Genomic DNA, 20,434 nt, shown 5'->3' with positions numbered 1-20,434 from the left:
GTCTCACTTTCAATAAACAAGCTCTACATGAGGTTAGGTGGGTTATCTTTTTAACCTAAAACTACCAACACTTGGTATATGAGGTACCCATCACAATTTCAAGTTTTTTCAGTGTCATTTCCTTTGGAATCTTTTTAGCTCTTTCTCTCTCTGCTAATCTAGACCTTTCTCTATCTAAATTCAGTTCAGAACCATTTTTGTCAGTAAATTGGTGTTTTCTCTGCTGTAATTAGAGACGTTTATACGCGCTCTGTAATCTAAGCCGTTGGAGTACTTAATGACGTCATTAATCCTTATCTGTTATCTCTAATGGTTTTTTGAATTTTGTGACGTTTTGTGATTAATGACTCCAGTAACATGAGATACGTGGGTGGTAATACGGGAAGAACGAGACGATGAACTCGAATTGCATTATCGTTAAATTTTTTCTTTCGACTTAGTGTTACACTTCCAACTCACAATAATAACGAAGGAACTTACAAGTTACATCACGAGTCTAAATGTTGAAAGAACTTACGGGCACAGTTAGTGATGGCGGCCATCCACCTAGTCGGCCTCTCGGCCAGACTAATAGTGGGCCTAACGGCCAGGTTACTACATTAGCGTAGTTTCCAGAATTTAGTATTTAGGGTTTCCATGTTTAGAGTCCTAGCAATCAAGGAAAGTATCTTTAATAGTTATCTTATGTCCTTATTTGTGTCTATCTAGGAAAGTCTAATCTCTATAAAAGAGAAGTCCGGTCTGTCTTGTTAGGTATCGAATTGAATTATCAAATACAAAATCTCCTTGATTGCATCTTCTTCTTTAATTATTTCAGTTGTTCTTCGTTTATTCATCGTTTAATCGTTATTTTATCATCTTTATTTCAGTAGTTTAGTTTATAACAATGGTGGATTCCATTACTTTTACGCTTCCGCAACAATCTACATCAGCTGGTATCAGAGCTTTAAGAATCTGGGAACAAATAATTTTTTCTTAAATACTTCTCATCTTGAATGTTGGAATAATCTTCCGCGTTTAGGTTGGGATCCTTTTAGAGATGCACAACAACTCTATGTTGATCGAAAAGATCAAAACAAAATTAATGTCGTTTCCAAAATTCCTATGTTTGATTATCAATATCATATAGATTTTTGGATTCAACAGATGGAAGATTGGTTTATAAACCAAGAAGTCCATGACGAAGATAAGGTTTTTGTCATCGAACAACACTTGTCTAAAAGAGTCTATGAAAAATTTAACGAGATGCAATGGAGACTCATTGATCAAGGCACATCGTTCATAGATGATTGGAATCAAGTGAAAAGTATTTTTCGATATGTTTTTCTCCCTTTAGATGAATACTTCTCTTATGAAGAATCTCGAATCGAATCGAGAAAATTTTCTGAAACTCCTTCGCCTACCGTGTCCATTACGGTTAAAGGAAAGATTCTTGATAAAAAAGATATTAGTTTTTCAATGACTGGGGAAGAAAAATTGACAAAAGAAGAAGGAATTCAATTGAATAACACAAGTCCGAATTATTTATTTGATCCACGTATAATCCCGGAAGAAAAAATCGTGGTTTCGAATCATAAAATATTCCCTAGTCCATCTTTATCTCCACCTCTAGAAGAGGTCAATGAAACTATGAGTTTTGTTACGTTATCTTTTGAAAACCAGATTAGTGCATCCACCAAGATCAGTTATTTTGATATATTGGCTTGGGAAGTAACTAGGTTACCAGTTATTGGTAGATCTTTGGTTAATAAACTCCACGAAGATGAACGTGGGATGATATTTATAGCTATTTTTGAAAAAGTGACGAATTGGATGCAGAAATTCAAGGTTGATTTTTCCATAGAGAATTATGTGGTATTTGTGGTCTTCTTCGTCAAATTAAAAGATGATGGAAGATGTCGCAATTTATTAGACTTTTATGCACTACTACTGCTTTTACGAGTATCTTGGCATCATACGATTCCGATTATATGTGGTCCTTTGGTCAATATTTGTCTTCTTCAACTTTTCGGCAAATCACGAGCAAAGTGGGAACTAAGGATTGCCTTCAATGTCGCCGATATCTACCCGTTTTGTCTGGCAGAGCCAATTTACGAAGACATCAACTTGGGGACAAGTTGTTCCACAGTGGGGGAGTATGATGGCGGCCATCCACCTAGTCGGCCTCTCGGCCAGACTAATAGTGGGCCTAACGGCCAGGTTACTACATTAGCGTAGTTTCCAGAATTTAGTATTTAGGGTTTCCACGTTTAGAGTCCTAGCAATCAAGGAAAGTATCTTTAATAGTTATCTTATGTCCTTATTTGTGTCTATCTAGGAAAGTCTAATCTCTATAAAAGAGAAGTCCGGTCTGTCTTGTTAGGTATCGAATTGAATTATCAAATACAAAATCTCCTTGATTGCATCTTCTTCTTTAATTATTTCAGTTGTTCTTCGTTTATTCATCGTTTAATCGTTATTTTATCATCTTTATTTCAGTAGTTTAGTTTATAACAATGGTGGATTCCATTACTTTTACGCTTCCGCAACAATCTACATCAGTTAGAAAATTTGTGTTATTTGTGCCTCCTGCTTAAAAGACACTCTCTCAAAAAAAGGCACTCCAACTTTTTTGTTTGACTCAAAATCGGTAGACTTGAGCTGAATTTTTGGTCACTAGACGAATAGGCTCGAGTCCACCAATTTCTACAGGCACTCAATTACTTTTTCATTTTCTTCTTCTCGGAATCTCTATCGCCCAAACCTTAAATTCACAAATTCTGTTATCTCTCTAAGTTCAATTATGTTTGAAATTGAGATAATCTCTTGAGTTTTTTTTTCTCACTCTAAACTCGTCATTAGACGAACCTCAATTGGGTAATCTTGATATCTCTTATTACGGTTGTTAGTTGAAATCAGTTGAGGATGATTATTGGGTTGAAAGAGGATGTTATTCTATGGTTTTTATTTGGGTTTTTAGTTGAAATCAGTTAATTAAATATGGTTAACTTTAGTAATTTACTAATTGGTTTTGAGGAAGTGTGTGAAGAATGATCAATTAGGGCTAAATGGTAGGTTCAGACTATTATTTGATAAAAAAACGGAGCAGTTTGAACGGATCTTAGTTTCCAAAATCTGTTAAACTCTAATGCCACTACTGAAGACAATTAAAGTAATCAAATTTGAGAGTCGCCAACAAATAATATAGTCAAAACAAATTTACCGCGTTTAAAGGAGCAGGAGAAACGCACATAACACAAAATGGAAGCCACATTTAAATTTCCCATGAGAAACCGTAAAGAGATAAGCACCATAGAAAGTAGAAAAATGTCTTATCTACTTTAGGGGTATTTTTTTATGAGATTAGACTACAAGAGTCATCCCAGGGTGCTTAAAAGGCTATCTACTCCTACCACTAGTTTATTTATTGCTTAAATTACATGTGATAAATCTCGATGATAAACTACTTCCACATAGACTCGATCCCACGACTTCATGGGCTTAAGGAGTGTCCAACCACTTCACTAGAGAGTGGTGGACTACTTTAGGGGTATTTGAATAATCAAAATAGTCTTTAACCGATTTTGGACAAATATGTTGACAAAGGGGTCAAATCTTAATTTACCGAAAAACAAGAGGGTTAAAAAGATACTAGTCACTGTATAGGTGGTTAAAAAGGAATTCACCATTCAGGATTACCTAACTTGCAAAAGATACAATTCTGTGGACTGAAACCATCAAACGTCCACTGCCGTAGGATCTTCCAAACGGTGATGGGAGTTGAATGAGAGATTCCCCAGGGCCAACACCTTCGTAGATCTCTCTCTCTCCCTCCCTCCCTCTCCCTCTCCTCGAATTGAGAGTGACTGGAATTCCTCTTTGAGGGAAAATTAGGGTTCGTGATTGAATCAAAGCTTGAGCTATCTCCACAAGAGGTTAGGGTTTTGATTTATATGCCATATCTGTTAATTTATAACTTCCCCTTTTTAATGCTCTTAATTTGAATTAGGGCTTCGTAGTTAAATTTGGGAACTTTCTTCAATTTCCATCTACTTGAGGGATTAGGTTTTGTGGTACTTTTACTTGTTTATTATTTATTTGACCATATCACCTAATTGCCGTCTCGATTGGAACTTCGCTGACCTTTTAGCTAGGTTTTCGAAAGAATTAACATACTCTAGGTTATCAGTGCTTATAGTTGATCCAGGTTTCCTTAGATTCTGAAAGGGTTATTGGGGATTTTTTATTCAATTAATTTGCAGGAAGAATAGCTTGTTAATTAGGGGGTTTTGGTATTGTTTTATGGCGTTTGAATGCCACAACAAAACAAAGAATTTGTTGTCTGATAAGTCGCTGGTAGATCGTGTAGACCCTTGGGAAGAAGAAGATGATTCTACTCCATTAAGATCCTGTAACAATCTGAAAGGTAATTCACAGTCTAATTGCCAATCTATAATTCCAATACTCAGTTCTGAGATTCTAAATACTGAACTCCCTATACCTGATAATTCAGCTACTGATTCCTGTCAAAACATAATTGATCTTCCCCCTGCATTAGTTTATGAAATTTTCCATTTCTTAGACGCCAAAGAACTCGGTATTGTGTCATGTGTGTCTACCCTTCTTCATAGGATTGCATCCAGTCACCATGGGTGGAAGGATTTATATTGTCAAAGATGGCGCCAACCGTCAATCTCTTTGGGTTTTAGAGAGGAGAAATCGTGGAAGGACCTATTTGTTGAGAGAGAGTTTAGGAGTAAGGCTTTCATGGGACGGTATAGGGTAGATGTTCTATATGGACATACTGATGCAGTTCGCTCGGTTTTCCTTCTTCCGGCTGCCAAGCTCATATTTACTGGTGGGTATGACTCCATTGTTCGAGTGTGGGATATGGAAGACTGCCTATCAGTTGCTTCATCTAGACCTCTTGGGTGTACTATTCGAACAGTAACAGCAGATACGGGACTCCTAGTGGTTGGGGGAAGTGATGGGTTTCTGCAATGTTGGAAGGCAATTGAAGGGCATCCTCATTTGTTTGATCTTACTGGTTCTCAGAGTCAGAAATCTGATTTCCGACTTTGGGAACATGAAGGACCTGTAACTTGCATCGCACTGGATCAAGCTAGAATTTGTAGTGGTTCATGGGACATGACTATACGAATCTGGGACCGAACGCTCTTCAAATGTTTGAAGGTTTTGCGTCACAGAGACTGGGTATACAGCCTTGTGGCTCGTGGTTCTACTATAGCAAGTACGGCCGGAGATGATGTTTATGTCTGGGACCTTGATAAGGGGAATTTGGATATGGTTATTCAAAATCCTCATGTAGGTACTACTTACTCTGTGGCATGTAATCAGACAGGTAATTTAATCTTCACAGGGGGTGCAGACGGGGTTATAAAAATGTTTAAGATCACGGATAATGGCATCGAAAAAGACATTACTAGAGTTGCAACTTGGAGTCCTCACACAGATAGGGTTCACTCTCTTGCATTTGAGTTCCCTTGGCTTGTTTCTGCTTCTAGTGATGGGAAACTTGCATTGATCGATATAAGGAAGCTGTTGACATCAAGTAGCCCAAACACTCTCAGTAAGGTAAAACACTCAGTATCCGGAAATACCGAGGTTGCGCAGAGAATGCTACATGGGTTTGGACGAAATCTATTCTCAGTTGGTATTAGTTCTGATCGAATTGTATGTGGAGGGGAGGAAGGTGTTGTTAGGGTTTGGAACTTCTCGCAAGCTCTGGAGATAGAACGGAGGGTTCAAACACTAAGAGGCATGCGGTTAGAGAATCGGATGAGGCGTCGTAATGTTCAGATAGAGATGAATAATAGGAACAGTCGAAATGCTCAGTGTTCATTTCAGAACCAGATGAACAGCAATCGAAATAACGAGATCGGGCACAGTAGGCGCAGAGTGAGTGGAAAGCTGAAGGCATAGATTTGGGTTTCTATAATTAATTAATGTTCAGTCAAATTTGAGATGAAGTTATTACAATTTTTCATTGATAAATGTAGCATAAACTGAAATTCTCATAGTTTAATTAGGTCCAGAACTTTTTTACTCTCTGTGTTGAACAACATTGTTTGGGTTTCATTGGAATTGCCTCTTGACAGAAGTCATCTCTCATTTTCTGCTGATTGTTCTATGTTGTTTTCATTGAACACCCGCCGTTTACTATGATATCACTTGTGCTTTGTAATGCCCATTGTCAACATTTTAAGCGTAAAAGTACAGCAGATCCCCGCCATGGCTGTTTGGTGTGAGGGGTGATTGTTTGCTCTAAGTACTGATTTCAACCTCACAGATAATTGGTCTTGGTAACAATAATGCCTTCGATTTTTTTTTTTGGTGATATAACCATAAATCAATGCCTCGAACTCTTGACCTAGAGAGTGGAAACTAACTTGGTAATCACTCTAACCAGAGGTCCTTTGACAATGCCTTTGGTACTTGGGTTTGGTTTGCAATAACATTAGTAGAGGTTAATTTTGACCATAGATTTTTTTGGTTTAGGATCCATGGGGAAATGGTATTGCAAACTATACAGACATTCAATATGCAAATTTTGAATGCTTTGCTAGCTTCATTTTCTACATAAGAAAAACTTTTCAAATACTGAAATGAAGGTACAATGTTTTATTTCGCCCATTAAACACCTAAAATCTGCATATTTTGATTAACACTTTGATTTGGTACAATTTTCCACGAAGTCGTAGAAGTTGGACGTGTTGTGACTAAGAACAAGAGGACTAAAAAATAACTATTGAAGAAAATAGTCACATAAACACAAGAGATTTATGTAGTTTGGATGGTGGCATCTACTCCGCAACAAAAACTGACGCGATAATTTTCACGAAGAAAAAACAAAATTACAGAAATTTCTCAAGAGTTCAGGTATTTGTAGATTTCTCAAGAGTTTAGGTATTTGTAGATTTATCAAGAGTTTAGGTATTTGTAGCTGACTAAAACTCTAAACCTTCTCCCCAAAACTGACTTTAAGATACTATTTACATTGATGATAGCCCTCATAAGATTAGGGCAAGCATAGGTAAATGAGTTGGGCCAAAGTTTTGAGTTAAAACGGGTTTTCAGATCGCGAACCAGGATAGACATCGACCCATAGTCAAGGGCCTTTCAATAGGAAGATTGCTTACAGGAAAGGACTATGGTTCCCTAATGTTAACTATCTAATTAAAAACCTAAAAAACTTCTGTTGCTGGTTGGAAGGCTACTATAGGACAATAAGTGAACAGGCATATCTTACATATTATAAAGATGCCCCAAAATTTCTACCAAAAATCGTTCTTTCCAATAAACATAATATTCTCATTAATGAGACAAACTTAAAGTGCTAGTTTCTACACGGGAACTTCTTGTAGAGTATAAACAGATACCCGAGACTAAAATTAGATCAGTTTTCAGCTTCGAGAGCCTGGATCTCATCTCTGACTTCTTCCAAGTGATCGTTTATGCTCATTACTGCATCTTGAACCCCTCTGATTGCTTCCTTCATTGCATTGTCATACTCAGCATCAGCCTCTGCCTCTTCAGTTCCTGCGGCTTCTGTTATCTCATTAACATGCATACACTCATGCCCAGCTGATGTCCTGGATCTACAGTTCTCATGGCTCACTAAACGTTCCGAGGGTCTCCCCGCTTTCTTTAAGACTTGAATAGTAGCCGTCTTTTGAAGGATGGACAGAAACCAATCAGTGATATGCAAAAGACCCAGGAAAAGAAAGAACAGGCATTACTCTATTGCCAAACCAAGGAACAGCGTTTTTTTTTTCCTTTAAAAATCCTCATAAACTAATGGTGGAGAATAAATATGTCTACAGGTGGTAACATTAGTCTACGTGGATGGGAGCTGGCAATATTAGCCGTTGTGGATGCACACATCAGCTGCCATGTCACGTGTCAGTTTTAGTTCATATAGCATTATCCTTTACTACATCAACTTCATGTCCCTTTTCTCGAAAGTGTCTACATAATGTGCTAATGGTAATCCCTTTACAACAAAGAAAGAGTAAATGGAACAGAGCGAACAAATACCAGGTGCAGTTTCTCCTTCTCTTGTGCTTGAATGGACTTTAGCAAGCCAGCCAAATCATCTCGAGACAATTCAGGGTTCAAAAATAGAGATTCCATTTCAAGCACCTGTGTAATTGTGGGAGTACTTAAGTATGACAGAATGTATGTGAATAATAGTAATATTCACACATAAATACCTACTTGTTTTGAGCAATCATTGAACTCTTCAGTGATCTCGCGGCAAATTTGCTGGTAAGCTGCGTCCCCTCCACCGACCATATAATCATTAAAACCACTGCCAGAAAAGTCCTGCTCTTCATTTATGCTCGAGATTTCGGAAATAATACAATATACACATGAAAATATCAACTGAAAACAATAGAATTCACAAAGAAATGGGATGACTTCAACTCTTCATTAATGACTTCCGATTTTTATTTGGATTTTTTTTTACCTTCAAACCATACTTACACCATGCAAGGACAACATATAAACTTCATTAATTACCAGAAGAACGCCACATCAGTACTCGAGTTACAGTTAGGTTTCAGAGTATAACCAATTGTAGACCTTCAAATTGATAAACGCGGTGCTTCTTAGGAAAGAATATGGGTGTAAAACTAGAATTACTTTGATTGTAAAACTAACACCATCAGTAGTCTAAGCCATTTCATAGAAGTTCCGGTTTGTACTTCCATTGACAGTTAAGGTTCGATGATTTGATAATGTGGTAGATAACTTGATCGGGGGTTTTTATGATGTTAAAGTAGATCAACCATAGGACCAAACTTTATTCCAGCATTCTCCAATCCGATTGATTGTTAAAGTTGGTTTGAGTTACAGAAGCTGCTTAATGTTTGTTATCCATATTCACTATTCTACAACTATCTGGTACATATTTAAATATTTTCACTTCGTATTTCTAATATCTAGGTCAGCAGCCTATGACCGATTCAACGTCCACAACAGTGGAGTTCTTCTCTAAATTCACCCATTCCAATATCATTCTAACACAATATATCAAAATCATCAAAGATAGAGCATCAGTCATTAGAAATCTCCGCCTATCACTCCACTACACTTAAATACTTGACCTAGACACCTAGTGAGAGAAATATATGCTAATTTATGTGCAGATCAGGAATTGTGATGCCTGCCCGTTTTCGATTGGCTTAAAAAAACCCTAGTATTCATATTCAAATCACTAATTTGATACAAAATTAACGACCCACTTTGATACTTCATTACAAACTGCCGAAATTCGGCCTTTAATCTTATGAAATCTTATTTCCCAAACAAATGATCTAAACACAAAAAAAAAATTAAAATAATTTATGTGAGGACTGTAGCCAGGGAGAATTGATATTGTTATCAAACATGGATGGGCAGTGACAAAATTGCTTAGTAATTGCAGGAACAGTGAAGAGAGAGAGAGAGAGAGAGAGAGAAGGTAGGGTTTTTTGGGTACCTGCGGAGCTTTGCATAAGCTTCAGCTCTTCGGTTTTGAACATGGAGGAATTTTCGGAGCAAATCGATGATTTTGTTGGATTTAGAAGAAGACTCTTCTTTTTTGTCGACTTCCATCGCCTCCTCTGCTATTATTATTATTACTACCTTCTCAAAACCTTCCGCCTTTCGTCTCTTTCTCTCTCTCATATGATCATCATACGAGTTACAGGATTATGGAGTTCTGAGAAAAAGAAGTTCTATAGGCGCTCCCCGTAGGTGTTAAGAGCAACTCCAAGCATAGTCGGGCTCGCCCCAACCGACTGCTTCAGTCGCCCCTAACATTAGGGGGGACCCCTCCCCAGCCTTTGGAAATCCAACGACTAGATCTAGCCGTTGGAGCAAATCCAACGGTTGAAAATGGGTTCAACCCTAACCCATTCTCACTTGTTTCTCTCCATTTCTATCTCTCTACTCTATTTCTATCTTTCAATTTCATTCTCTCCTTAATCTCTTTCAAATTCGTTGGATCCACTAGATACCAACGAATTCTGATGGCCAAAGTTATATGGAAATGTTGTCCCCTAATTCTACGGGTTCAACAAGAGACCCTACGAGTTCACAAGAGTATCTACAAGAAGATAAGGAACACAAGAACCGACAGTATGAGATAGACTTATTGAGGATTGGTGTTAGGTCTCTCGACTAACATGGTGCACGAATGTTTATAGCAGCGCGAGAATCTTGGTTCAACGGTCAACAACGAGACCCAAGAAACCCCTTCTAGTTATCTTTAATTTTGCTAATTGTTGTTTAGTCGTGTTTAAGTAGTTTTAAATTTTTAATCAGTTATTAGTTGTAATCAATGTTTTTTTAATTAAACTTTATTAAGTAAATTGGGAATTTTCATTTTCAAATTTTCGGCTTCAATAGAGGCTGAGGCTGGAGCTGAATTTTTGAGGTTGAGCTGAAGTTGAAAATTTTGGGTGAAAAAGTGATTTTTTCGGCCTAAGACAGACTGGGACTGGAGTTGCTCTCATAACACTCCTTTTCCCTCTCACCGTCTCACACTTTTGTTGGGGGAAGCATCTTTAACACTTATAGGGGTGCATTTAAAACTTGGCAGTTTGGAAATTACAGACACAACTCATATTACAAACCCCAATCCCCAAACTCATCTTGAGTAGGTTTTATTCGTTTGAACCAAATCCTTGCTAAACCGGGTCTCTAAAAAAGGAAAGAGTTAATTCCTATATGGCCCCCTACTTTGTGACCAGCTTCTTTTATGACCCCCTATTTTCTGTAAATTCAAATTTAGCCCCCTATTTTCATGTAAATGCCATAACTACCCCTCCCATTAATATAATTTTAAAATAAATTTAGTTAGGAAATTTTAAAATAAATTTACCCTCATCTCTCTCTCTCTCTAGAAACTCCGGCGAAGGGGTTTCCCCTTCGCCGGAGTTCTAGAGAGAGAGAGATAGAAGAGGTAAATTTTTTTTTTTTTTTTTTTAAGGTTGCCGGCCGGAAAATTTCCGACTGGTGACCTTCGTCGGAGAAGGAGTGACTTGGAGAGAGAGGGAGAGGTGAGTTAGACAGAGATGAGTTGGAGAGGGAGAAAGAGGTGAGTTGGAGAGAGAGGTGAGATGGAGAGAGAGAGAGATGATGTGGAGAGATATGTGTGGGGGAGTAGGAAGTGAGGTGGAATTCAAGTTTTTTTTTTTAATGTTGAAAAAATATTAATAAGAAGGGTAATCAGAACATTTACCTCAAAAAAGGGGGCCATATTTGAATTTACGAAAAAAGTGGGTCATAAAGGAAGCTGGTCACAAAGTAGGGGGACATATAGGAATTAACTCAATAAAAAACTCACTTCTCTCTCTCTCTCTAAATATTCCGGCGAAGGGGGTTCCCCTTCGTAGGAAAAACCAGACCTTGAAGGTCTGGTTGTTTAAACCAGATCCCGGTTTGGTTTGACACCAGATCCCGGTCTGGTTTTTCCGGCGAAGGGGAACCCCCCTTCGCCGGAATATTTAGAGAGAGAGAGAAGGGAGTTTTTTTTTAGAGAGAGAGAGAGAAAGAGGAGAGTTTAAAATTTTTTTTTTTTAATTTTTTATGTTGAAGGTCGCCGACCGGAAAATTTTCCGGCCGGCAACCTTCGTCGGAGAAGAAAGAGGTGAGGTGGAGAGACATGTGTGATAGAGGTGGAAGTGAGGTGGAGAGAAATATTTCCTAACTAAATTTATTTTAAAATTATATTAATGGGAGGGGTAGTTATGACATTTACATGAAAATAGGGGGCCAAATTTGAATTTACAGAAAATAGGGGGCCATAAAGGAAGTTGGTCACAAAGTAGGGGCCATATAGGAATTAACTCAAAAGGAAAAGAAAGAAATATGAAAATAGAGAAACGACCATCCTCCTTCCACTTTATGGACAACACTGAAGATAGGGAAAGAGAGATAGAGTGAGAGATGAAGATGAAGATGGAGATGGGGTCATGGAGAGTGAGAGGGAAATATAAAGAACAACCTAATCCTAGATTATTATCTTAAGTCTAGTTGAACGTTGTTGGTTACCCGCCAACCCGCTTACAGGACAGTCTAAGAACGAAATTTTAGACCCGTTAACATAGCTGACTCTGAAACGGGGTTGATATGCTAGGCAGGGTTTATGTTAAGACAGTTACTAATGTTAGCGGTATCCATCTATCTTTAGGGAATTGGAAAGAAAGAGTCGGTGAGATTAGAGTTTAACTAGTTTACTCAAACTTGAAGGATATCCTAATGTCGAATTCTTACAAATCCCTCGTATAATTTGTTTCTTATCATAAAGGAAATCATCGCGCCGTTGTTCGCTATGTAATAGGTCTCACCAACCGAACCACGTAAATCTCTTTGTCTTATGTGTGATTGCTTATTTTTTCTATTGTTTTTCTTGGATTACTTGATTTCGTCATAGCAACATGTTTTCAAAACAGATACATAAATGTTGCTTTTTGGAACTAATAACGACGACCAAGTCTTTGCCAAAGAGGGTCGGTCTCTATTGTTGCGTTAATTCAAGATTGGGTAAAAGTAAGGCTTGGGTGCCACCATCATCTTTCTTCTTTCACGGCGGTAAGGATCATTGGCCAACTGTCATTGTCGACAACTCTTTAAAACAAAATTCTCTTTTTTTTCTTCTGTTTTTCCTTCCACCACCACTTTCACCACTGCATCTCTCTCTCACTTTCTCCCTCCCTCTCATTGTTTCACGAAGGAAAAGAATTTCAGACGAAACCTTCAATTAAGGTTTCGTAATCGGTCGGTTACGAAATTGGCCATGAACATCTCGTGGTTGGCCGATTTCAGACGAGACCGTCGAGGAAAATTTTGTGATCAGCCACGAAATTGACCATGGACATCTCGTGATAGGGCAACCACGAAATGTTTTGTTGTCGACCGACAACGAGATGTAGGATAAACATCCGTGGTCTGTCAACCAGGGAACATCCAACAAGATGCAAGATAAACATCTTGTTGTCTGTCAACCACAGAACATCTCGTAATCTATCGACCAAATGATGTTCGTGGCTGGTCTCGTGGATGACCGACCACGAAACCTAGAGGCTAGAGGAGGGAGAAGGAGAGAGAGAACAAGGGAAAAAGATAGAGAGAATGAAAAAGATCGGTGGTGCGTGGAAGTGGTGGTGGTGGGGAGAAAAATAATTTGCAAAAAGAAAAAAAAGTCTTAAGGGTCGTTGAGGAATGAGGATGGTAGTCTGCCTAGGCCCTAGGACCCTTGCAGGTCTGAAAGAAGATGGAGTGAAATCTTGGAGGCACTCACAAATTTTGGATGCCCCTCAGATTTTTTTTTTAAATAGGCCCCAAAAACAGATCAAAGGTTGTTTTTACATACCCCTCCTTACTTCAATGTTGATCTTCTGAAAAATGTTCATCAAAAGAAAAGAAAAAAAGTACTTCACAAGATCTGAATCTCTTCCAAAATTTGGAATAGTAGAAGTCACCAATGGGGAAAAAATTCTTATTGTAGTATTCCAAATGAACTTCAAATGCCTATGGTGTTGTCGTTCGATTCTTCGGGTTTAGGCACAACCCATTTGTTCACGCGCTGCCGAGCTAAAATAACCTGCTTTTACAATTTTCTTAAAAGATGAGAATATTGTTAGCATTCCAAAGGAATAAAGAAGAAGTGGATTAATTTTAGAATAATTTGATTACCTGATTATCCCAATCAGTTCTCCAACTAATAATAACAAGTATAAATGTTTGTATAGCAGTACCGGTTAACATTCCAATCCAAATTCCCTGCAAACGAAAAATAGTTTAAAAGATACATTAGTTTGGACAACCCATTTGTTCACGCGCTTGGCGAGCTAAAATGTACAATGATATCCAAGAAGGAGAAAATAAGCAACTCACTGTGATTTCTATATTTATGATGTAACCAAGGAATACGCCGAGGGGAATTCCAACCAAGTAATAACAAGCTATGTTCACATAAGCTACTATACTTTGCCATCCAGCACCAATGGCAACTCCTGTAAAGTAAATAAGCAAAACACGAAAACCCGCTTGATATCAAATATTACTTGTATCGATTATAACATATATTTGTGAATATATTCAAGACCGAAGTTACGATGGAATTTAGGAATTAGAGATGATGACCTGAGAGGACAGGTTGAACACTATTGAGAAGTATCGAACACGCAAGTAAAGGCGATAGTTTTCCAACTGTTTTTGCAACTGCTTCATCTTCTGTGAAAACATACGCTAATCTTTTTCTTAGAATCATAAACACCACAAAGAAAACAACCCCAATTCCCAATGATGTTACCACTACCACCATTATTGCAAATTTCGCTGATTTTGAACTTCCTCTTCCTAGCTCGTTCGCTACTCTTACACTGTAAAGAATTTGGATTTCAAACATCGCATAAAGGCGCGTAAAAAAAGTTGTTCAACAAGTTTGAGTTGAAATTAGAAAGTTTAAATTGGACACAATTTGATTGTACAAATAGATTTCGTATACCTTGCCGCTCCCAAGAAACCAAAAGATATCATTGTCTCCCACCCATTGATGTTGATGCTATATATTAGACAAGTTAAATGTTTAGATACATCAAGTTATTGAGATAACCCCGAAAAAAAATGGAGAGAAAGGGAATAAAATAGTACCATATGGCTAGTGAAGCAATAAGAACTTCGGCACTTTTCATGTTTCCTGTTAAAAGAATCAATATGGAATTGTACCATAGTTCCACACTGTTCATAAAAACACTTCACATCATCAAAAGAATAACTCAAAAGTACTCTACCACTCAAAACTATGGATGTCAGATTAGCCCGAAAGGCTGATACTCGTCAGTTTCTACCAAGTCCGAACGAGACTGTGCAGGTCAAGAGCTCGAAGTGGGTAATATCCACCGAACTCGCTAGATCTAGTGAGTCGGCCACGGTAAAAAAGAAGAAGCAAGACATTGGAATACAATTTTAACAATTGCAACCCTTAGAAGCTTACCAAACCATGGCACCAGATGATAAGGAAAGCTTGATAACAGGCCAAAGATCCTTAAAAGCAAGGATAGAGAAACCATTCCAAGTTAGAGGACAACCACCACAGGTAATAAACAAAAGCTGACCCACATTTGGAATCCAATAGGAAATGACAGCAGAAGTCATTGCACCACTAAGACCCCAATTGCATTTAACAATCAAGAACCATGAGAGAAATATATGAACAGAAAGTGAAGCTGCAGCTAAGTAAGCAATAATGGAGTTCTTGCTTTGAGATTGAAGAAACATTTGGCAAGTATAAGATGCTATGAAAGAGAACAAAATAGGAATAACCCATTTAGATATAACTCCGGCAACCTCGGCGATTTCGTCTTTTTGGCCTAGAATTTTAAGTAATGGTGTATTGAAGAGGAAGAGTGGAAGAAGGAAGAGTGAAGTTATCAATAACACAACCCATGATCTTTGGAGATATATTCCTAACATATGGTATTGTTTTGCTCCATAGGCTTGTCCACATAGGGTTTCTAATCCACTTGCCATTCCCAACTGCATTTACACAATAGCAATCCTGCTGTTAAAATTTGTTAAGTTGACATTGGTAGAGTGGTAACGTACTAAAAGCGACAAGGAAATGAATTGAAGATAGTTACCGAGATGCCATTAGCAAATCTCAAGAGAACGGTGAAGGTGATAGAGTAGGCAGCTAGTTCTGTAGGACCAATATGTCCAATAAAAGCTTGACTAATAATTAAGATCCCAAACGTCGAAAATCTTGTGAATATAGAGGGTCCTGCTACTACCCAAAGTTTCTTCGACTCCTCTAACACCTTATCACTCAATTTCTCTTTATTTTCTCCTCCTTTCTTCACCAAAAGCTTCGTCTTTGTATCGTTGTTGATCTCCATTTTCTCTTCAACCGCGCAAGTTTAATAAGTATGCTTGAAATACAAATACGAAAAAGAACTAATATAGCCAAAGTTTACGAAATCATCCAACTGAGTCAGGACACTATCATAATTACTATTACTTGAGTGAGATTTGAAACATTGAAGTAGGCTTGGTAATTCTATACTTCATATATTTATATATCCATTTTATCAAGAGGAACCTTTAAACAAAAAAAATCCTATCAAGAGAAACAAAAAAGTATTTTCGATTACAAAAAAAAAAGTAATTATGGAATCTCTTTTAATTTTATTATTAAAATGTGGTAGCTTTATTGATTCTTATTCCAGATTGAGTTAGTGGAAGCTTTATATTATCATTTTTTTCTTTCTTTTCGTTATAAAAATGTCAAACTTTCTCACCATTGCCCACTACAAATCCACTCTAACCCATCGATCGCACTAGAAAATAGATAGTGGTAGAGATAAATAAAGATTAAACGTGGGGAGCCCAGAGATTCAGCATATGATAAATTCGAATGGCATGAAAAGCCCTAGTAATCAGATTAAAATTCCGTCATTTGAAGAACCAAAACTAATCACACTTCAATGGTTTATTCCCAAATTTCGTCGTAGTACCAAAGTAACTAGACAAGCAAGAGGAAAAAGGTGCTATAAAAAGCAAAATGTGCTAGAGAATTGGAACAATTGAATGAGTTCAAATAATCCCATTACTTTGTACAAGTTATCACATAAACAACAACAACAAAAATCTTATTTTATATTAAATGAACTTCAGACACATATGACGTTGTCATTTGATTCTTCTTCGTGTTTAGGCACAACCCAATTGTTTACGCGTTGCCGAGCTAGAATAACCTGCATAGACAATTTTCATAAAAGATCACACCATTATTATCGATGCAAACGAATAAGTAAGAAGGGGATTAATATAATTTTAGAATAATTTGATTACCTGATTATCCCAATCAGTTCTCCAACTAATAATAACAAGTACAAAAGTTTGTACAGCTGTACCCATTAACATTCCAATCCAAATTCCCTACAAATCAAAAATAGTGAAAAAGATGATTAAAATTTGATATTTGAGAAAAAAAAAAACCCTTTTTAGTATAAATAAGGTCTAAAAATGAGAAGCAACTCACTGTGATTTGGAAATTTATGATGTAACCAAGGAATATGCCAAGAGGAATCCCAACCAAGTAATAACAAGCTATGTTCACATAAGCTACTATACTTTGCCATCCAGCACCAATAGCAACTCCTATATGGAGTATCAAATAAGCAACATTCATATCAATTTTATGTAGATTAGTTAAAAACGATTCATAATTTACGCGGTATAATAAGGTTTAGGGAAATAAATTTTTGTGGAAGTGGCCGGATTAGGTACTAGGTTTAGTAGAATCGTAGCGTAGTAAGTTCAAATGAAAATTAGGAAGTAAAGATGATGGACCTGAGAGGACTGGTTGAACACTATTGAGAAGTATAGAACAAGCAAGTAAAGGTGATAATTTTCCAACTGTTTTTGCAACTGCTTCATCTTCTGTGAAAATATAGGCTAATCTTCCTCTAAGAAACATAAAGACCACAAAGAACACAACCCCGATTGTCAATGATGTTAGCACTACCACCATTATTGCAAATTTCGCTGCTTTTGAGCTGCCTCTTCCTAGTTCGTTCGCAACCCTTACACTGTAAAGGTGTCGATCTCAAACATCAAATAAAACGAAACGAAAGTTGTACAACAAGTTTAAGATGAGAGTAGAAAGTTAGCAAATAAGATATCGAAAGCATGGTTGGTTGGACATAATTTAATTGTACAAATACATATTTTTCGTATACCTTGCCGCTCCCAAGAAACCAAAAGATATCATTGTCTCCCACCCATTGATGTTGAGGCTATCAGACAAATAAAATGTTTGAATACATCAAATTATTGAGATAACCCCAAAATAACTAACAAAATGGAGAAAACGGAAATAATATAGTAGTACCATATGGCGAGGGCAGCAATAAAAACTTCAGCATTTTTCATGTTTCCTGTTAAAAGGATCAATATGGAATTGTACCATAGTTCCAGACTGCTCATAAAAACATCAAAAAATAACTCAATAGTATTCTCAAAACTATGGGCGCGAGATTAGCCTGAAAGTCTGATACTTGCCAGTTTCACCAAGGTTCGAGCGAGCCTGTGGAGGCCAAGAGCTCTCGAAGGTGGGTAATATACGCCCGGCCCGCTAGATTTAATGGGCCGTGCTCGGTAAAGAGAAGCAAGACATTGGAGTACAATTTTAACTATTGGAACACTTGGAAGCTTACCAAACCATGACACCAGATGATAAAGAAAGCTTAATAACAGGCCAAAGATCCTTAAAAGCAAGGGTAGAGAAACCATTCCAAGTTAGAGGACAACCACCACAGGTAATAAACAAAAGCTGACCCACATTTGGAATCCAATAGGAGATGACAGCAGAAGTCAATGCACCACTAAGACCCCAATCACATTTAACAATCAAGAACCATGAGAGAAATAGATGAACAGAAAGTGAAGTTGCAGCTAAGTAAGCAATAATGGAATTCTTGCTTTGAGATTGAAGAAACATTTGGCAAGTGAATGATGCTACGAAAGCGAACAAACTAGGAATACCCCATTTAGATATAACTCCGGCAACTTCGGCGATTTCGTCTGTTTGGCCTAAAATTTTAAGTAAAGGTGTAGTAAAGAGGAAGAGTGGAAGAAGGAAGAGTGAAGTAATCAATAAAACAACCCATGATCTTTGGAGATATATTCCTAACATATGGTATTGTTTAGCTCCATAGGCTTGTCCACATAGAGTTTCTAATCCACTTGCCATTCCCAACTGCATTTATACAATAATAGTGGTGGTGTTAAGAATTGTTAAGCTCACATTGGTTGAATGGTAACATGTATATCTTTCTTCTGGTGAAACCAGAGGTGGCATTTTGTCATTTTCGAAAAAAAAAATGAAGGAAGACTAAAACATTCTGAATTCTAACTTGGATCAATTTAAACATATGTAACTTGGAGAAAAATAAACATCATAGAAGATGAAAAACGGAACGCTTATATCTATTTTAAAAATGACAAGGAAGTGGAGATATTTACCACGATGCCGTTAGAAAATTTCATGAGAACGATGAAGACGATGGAGTAGGCAGCTAGTTCTGTGGAGCCAATATGTCCAATAAAAGCTTGACTAATAATTAAAATTCCAAACGTCGAGAATCTTGTGAATATAGAGGGTCCTGCAACTACCCAAAGTTTCTTCGACTCTTCTAACACCTTATCACTCAATTTCTCTTTATTTTCTCCTCCTTTTTTCACCAAAAGCTCCGTCTTTGTATCGTTGGTGCTCTCCATTTTCTCTTCAATGGTTCGAAATTAATACATATGCCTGAAATACAAAAACAAAAGAACTAGTATAGCCCAAGTTTACGAGAACATCAAGCTCAGTCGAGACAGTATCTGAATTGTTGTTACCTGAGTGAGGTTTGAAATATTGAAATAGGTTTCGTGACTCTATACATCATATAATTATATTTCTTTCCCTATCAAGACGAATAAAAAAGTAAAATTTGGTAGCTTTATTAATTTTTATTTCAAATCGAGTTAGTGGAAGCTTTATATTATCATTGTTTTATTTTTTTCATTCTTTTGGTTATAATCGCGTCAACTTTCTTACCATTGTCCACTACAAATCCATCCTAACCCATCGATCGCACTAGAGTACATAGTGTAGTGGGTCGAGATAAATAAAAATAAATGTGTGGAGCCCAACGATTAGGCATATTATAAGCATGGTATAAACACGTAATAATATTTCATTTTATCAAATTACCTCAGGTGACATAGCTAAAGTGACATAGATATAGTGTCATAGATAAAATATGTGAGTATAATCCCCACATAGGAGAAGAGTTATCTACCAACCAGAAATATAAAATGTTTACAATTGTTATGAGTGCAAAATAAAATCCATTAATATTCATGTAAAACAACGGGAAGTGTTGCCGAGGCTCGTTGTACTGAAAACAAATTATGAGGTAATTCTGTACAAAAATAATGATATCTTCATCATGAAAAAAATTGCATAAATAGAGTTGCAGAAGAACAAGTAGCTAGAACAGGATCATATAATTGGAGAGAGAGAGAGAGAGAGATAAAGAAAGGGATCATCATCTAGTACTTCTCCTCAAACTTTTTTTTTGTTGATGTATCTCATTCTTTGTGTCTGTCGGCCATTTAAATAATTTTATTAAAAAAAGGGAAAAAGAAAGTGAAGATTTTATAAGAAGACGCGACATTCCTGGTCATGAAGACGGAGGGATGATAGGGAAGATGGTGGTACTCTTTGGCGTTGGTGGTACCGAGTGAAGGAAGAGACGAAGAAGAAAAAAAATAGGTATTAGTTTTGGTGTCACACAAGAGTTCGGCTCGTCGGACAATGATTAAAAACTTTATCAATTAATAAGAATTAAAAACAACCATACATAGTACTAATTGGAAAAAAAAAATTGCC

The 20,434-nt window shown here is 37.1% G+C and overlaps 4 protein-coding genes across 6 annotated transcripts; 1 reads left to right on the top strand and 3 right to left on the bottom strand.

Moving 5' to 3' along the window:
* Window positions 1–3,680: 3,680 nt before the first annotated feature.
* On the top strand, window positions 3,681–6,113 carry FBX2 (F-box protein 2). Its single transcript, XM_086638373.1, has 2 exons — window positions 3,681–3,914; window positions 4,242–6,113. Exon 2 carries the CDS (start codon window positions 4,282–4,284, stop codon window positions 5,920–5,922), a length of 1,641 nt encoding a protein of 546 aa, XP_086494499.1. The 5' UTR covers window positions 3,681–3,914; window positions 4,242–4,281; the 3' UTR covers window positions 5,923–6,113.
* Window positions 6,114–7,271: 1,158 nt separating this feature from the next.
* LOC147545835 (DNA repair REX1-B protein) lies at window positions 7,272–10,726 on the bottom strand. The gene is made up of 4 exons (XM_086638374.1): window positions 9,485–10,726; window positions 8,218–8,311; window positions 8,038–8,142; window positions 7,272–7,669 (listed from the first exon to the last, which is right to left on the bottom strand). Exons 1-4 carry the CDS (start codon window positions 9,670–9,672, stop codon window positions 7,397–7,399), a joined length of 660 nt encoding a protein of 219 aa, XP_086494500.1. The 5' UTR covers window positions 9,673–10,726; the 3' UTR covers window positions 7,272–7,396.
* A 2,541-nt stretch (window positions 10,727–13,267) lies between these two features.
* LOC147545834 (protein DETOXIFICATION 21-like) lies at window positions 13,268–16,109 on the bottom strand. Of its 3 annotated transcripts, none has more exons than XM_086638371.1 (8): window positions 15,636–16,109; window positions 14,990–15,531; window positions 14,647–14,733; window positions 14,501–14,557; window positions 14,137–14,375; window positions 13,888–14,006; window positions 13,687–13,773; window positions 13,268–13,594 (listed from the first exon to the last, which is right to left on the bottom strand). In XM_086638371.1, the coding sequence occupies exons 1-8, from the start codon at window positions 15,888–15,890 to the stop codon at window positions 13,514–13,516; spliced, it is 1,467 nt and encodes a 488-aa protein (XP_086494497.1). In that variant the 5' UTR covers window positions 15,891–16,109; the 3' UTR covers window positions 13,268–13,513. The 3 variants fall into 3 exon arrangements, with proteins under 3 accessions (XP_086494497.1, XP_086494498.1, XP_086494496.1); XM_086638372.1 differs by having other exon boundaries at window positions 13,268–13,610; window positions 15,636–16,044; XM_086638370.1 differs by having other exon boundaries at window positions 13,268–13,597; window positions 15,636–16,036.
* A 449-nt stretch (window positions 16,110–16,558) lies between these two features.
* Window positions 16,559–19,484, bottom strand: LOC147545833 (protein DETOXIFICATION 23-like). Its single transcript, XM_086638368.1, has 9 exons — window positions 19,396–19,484; window positions 19,021–19,309; window positions 18,213–18,754; window positions 17,888–17,974; window positions 17,736–17,792; window positions 17,347–17,585; window positions 17,036–17,154; window positions 16,846–16,932; window positions 16,559–16,748 (listed from the first exon to the last, which is right to left on the bottom strand). The coding sequence occupies exons 2-9, from the start codon at window positions 19,273–19,275 to the stop codon at window positions 16,665–16,667; spliced, it is 1,470 nt and encodes a 489-aa protein (XP_086494494.1). The 5' UTR covers window positions 19,276–19,309; window positions 19,396–19,484; the 3' UTR covers window positions 16,559–16,664.
* Between the last annotated feature and the right edge of the window lie 950 nt (window positions 19,485–20,434).

This window comes from Eschscholzia californica, unplaced genomic scaffold (genome assembly GCF_041429995.1).
Source record: "Eschscholzia californica isolate CP2 unplaced genomic scaffold, dmEscCali1.0.p SCAF_4, whole genome shotgun sequence".
Classification (NCBI taxonomy): domain Eukaryota; kingdom Viridiplantae; phylum Streptophyta; class Magnoliopsida; order Ranunculales; family Papaveraceae; genus Eschscholzia; species Eschscholzia californica.
Note: the sequence above shows the minus strand (reverse complement) of the source record. Positions and strands in the feature narration are given on the sequence as shown.

What these genes read in the sequence shown, in the direction of transcription:
- FBX2 (XM_086638373.1), top strand. Translation starts at nt 4,282, where the DNA reads ATGGCGTTTGAATGCCACAACAAAACAAAGAATTTGTTGTCTGATAAG.
- LOC147545835 (XM_086638374.1), bottom strand. Translation starts at nt 9,672, where the DNA reads ATGAGAGAGAGAAAGAGACGAAAGGCGGAAGGTTTTGAGAAGGTAGTA. An exon ending in GCTTATGCAAAGCTCCGCAG is followed by an intron (nt 8,312 to 9,484) that starts GTACCCAAAAAA and finishes CTTTTCTGGCAG; the next exon opens with TGGTTTTAATGATTATATGG. An exon ending in AGAAGGAGAAACTGCACCTG is followed by an intron (nt 7,670 to 8,037) that starts GTATTTGTTCGC and finishes ATCCTTCAAAAG; the next exon opens with ACGGCTACTATTCAAGTCTT.
- LOC147545834 (XM_086638370.1), bottom strand. Translation starts at nt 15,890, where the DNA reads ATGGAGATCAACAACGATACAAAGACGAAGCTTTTGGTGAAGAAAGGA. An exon ending in TGTTCAACCTGTCCTCTCAG is followed by an intron (nt 14,007 to 14,136) that starts GTCATCATCTCT and finishes TTTACTTTACAG; the next exon opens with GAGTTGCCATTGGTGCTGGA. An exon ending in TCATAAATATAGAAATCACA is followed by an intron (nt 13,774 to 13,887) that starts GTGAGTTGCTTA and finishes TTTCGTTTGCAG; the next exon opens with GGAATTTGGATTGGAATGTT.
- LOC147545833 (XM_086638368.1), bottom strand. Translation starts at nt 19,275, where the DNA reads ATGGAGAGCACCAACGATACAAAGACGGAGCTTTTGGTGAAAAAAGGA. An exon ending in ATTGCTGCCCTCGCCATATG is followed by an intron (nt 17,793 to 17,887) that starts GTACTACTATAT and finishes TTTGTCTGATAG; the next exon opens with CCTCAACATCAATGGGTGGG. An exon ending in GAACTGATTGGGATAATCAG is followed by an intron (nt 16,749 to 16,845) that starts GTAATCAAATTA and finishes TTGTCTATGCAG; the next exon opens with GTTATTCTAGCTCGGCAACG.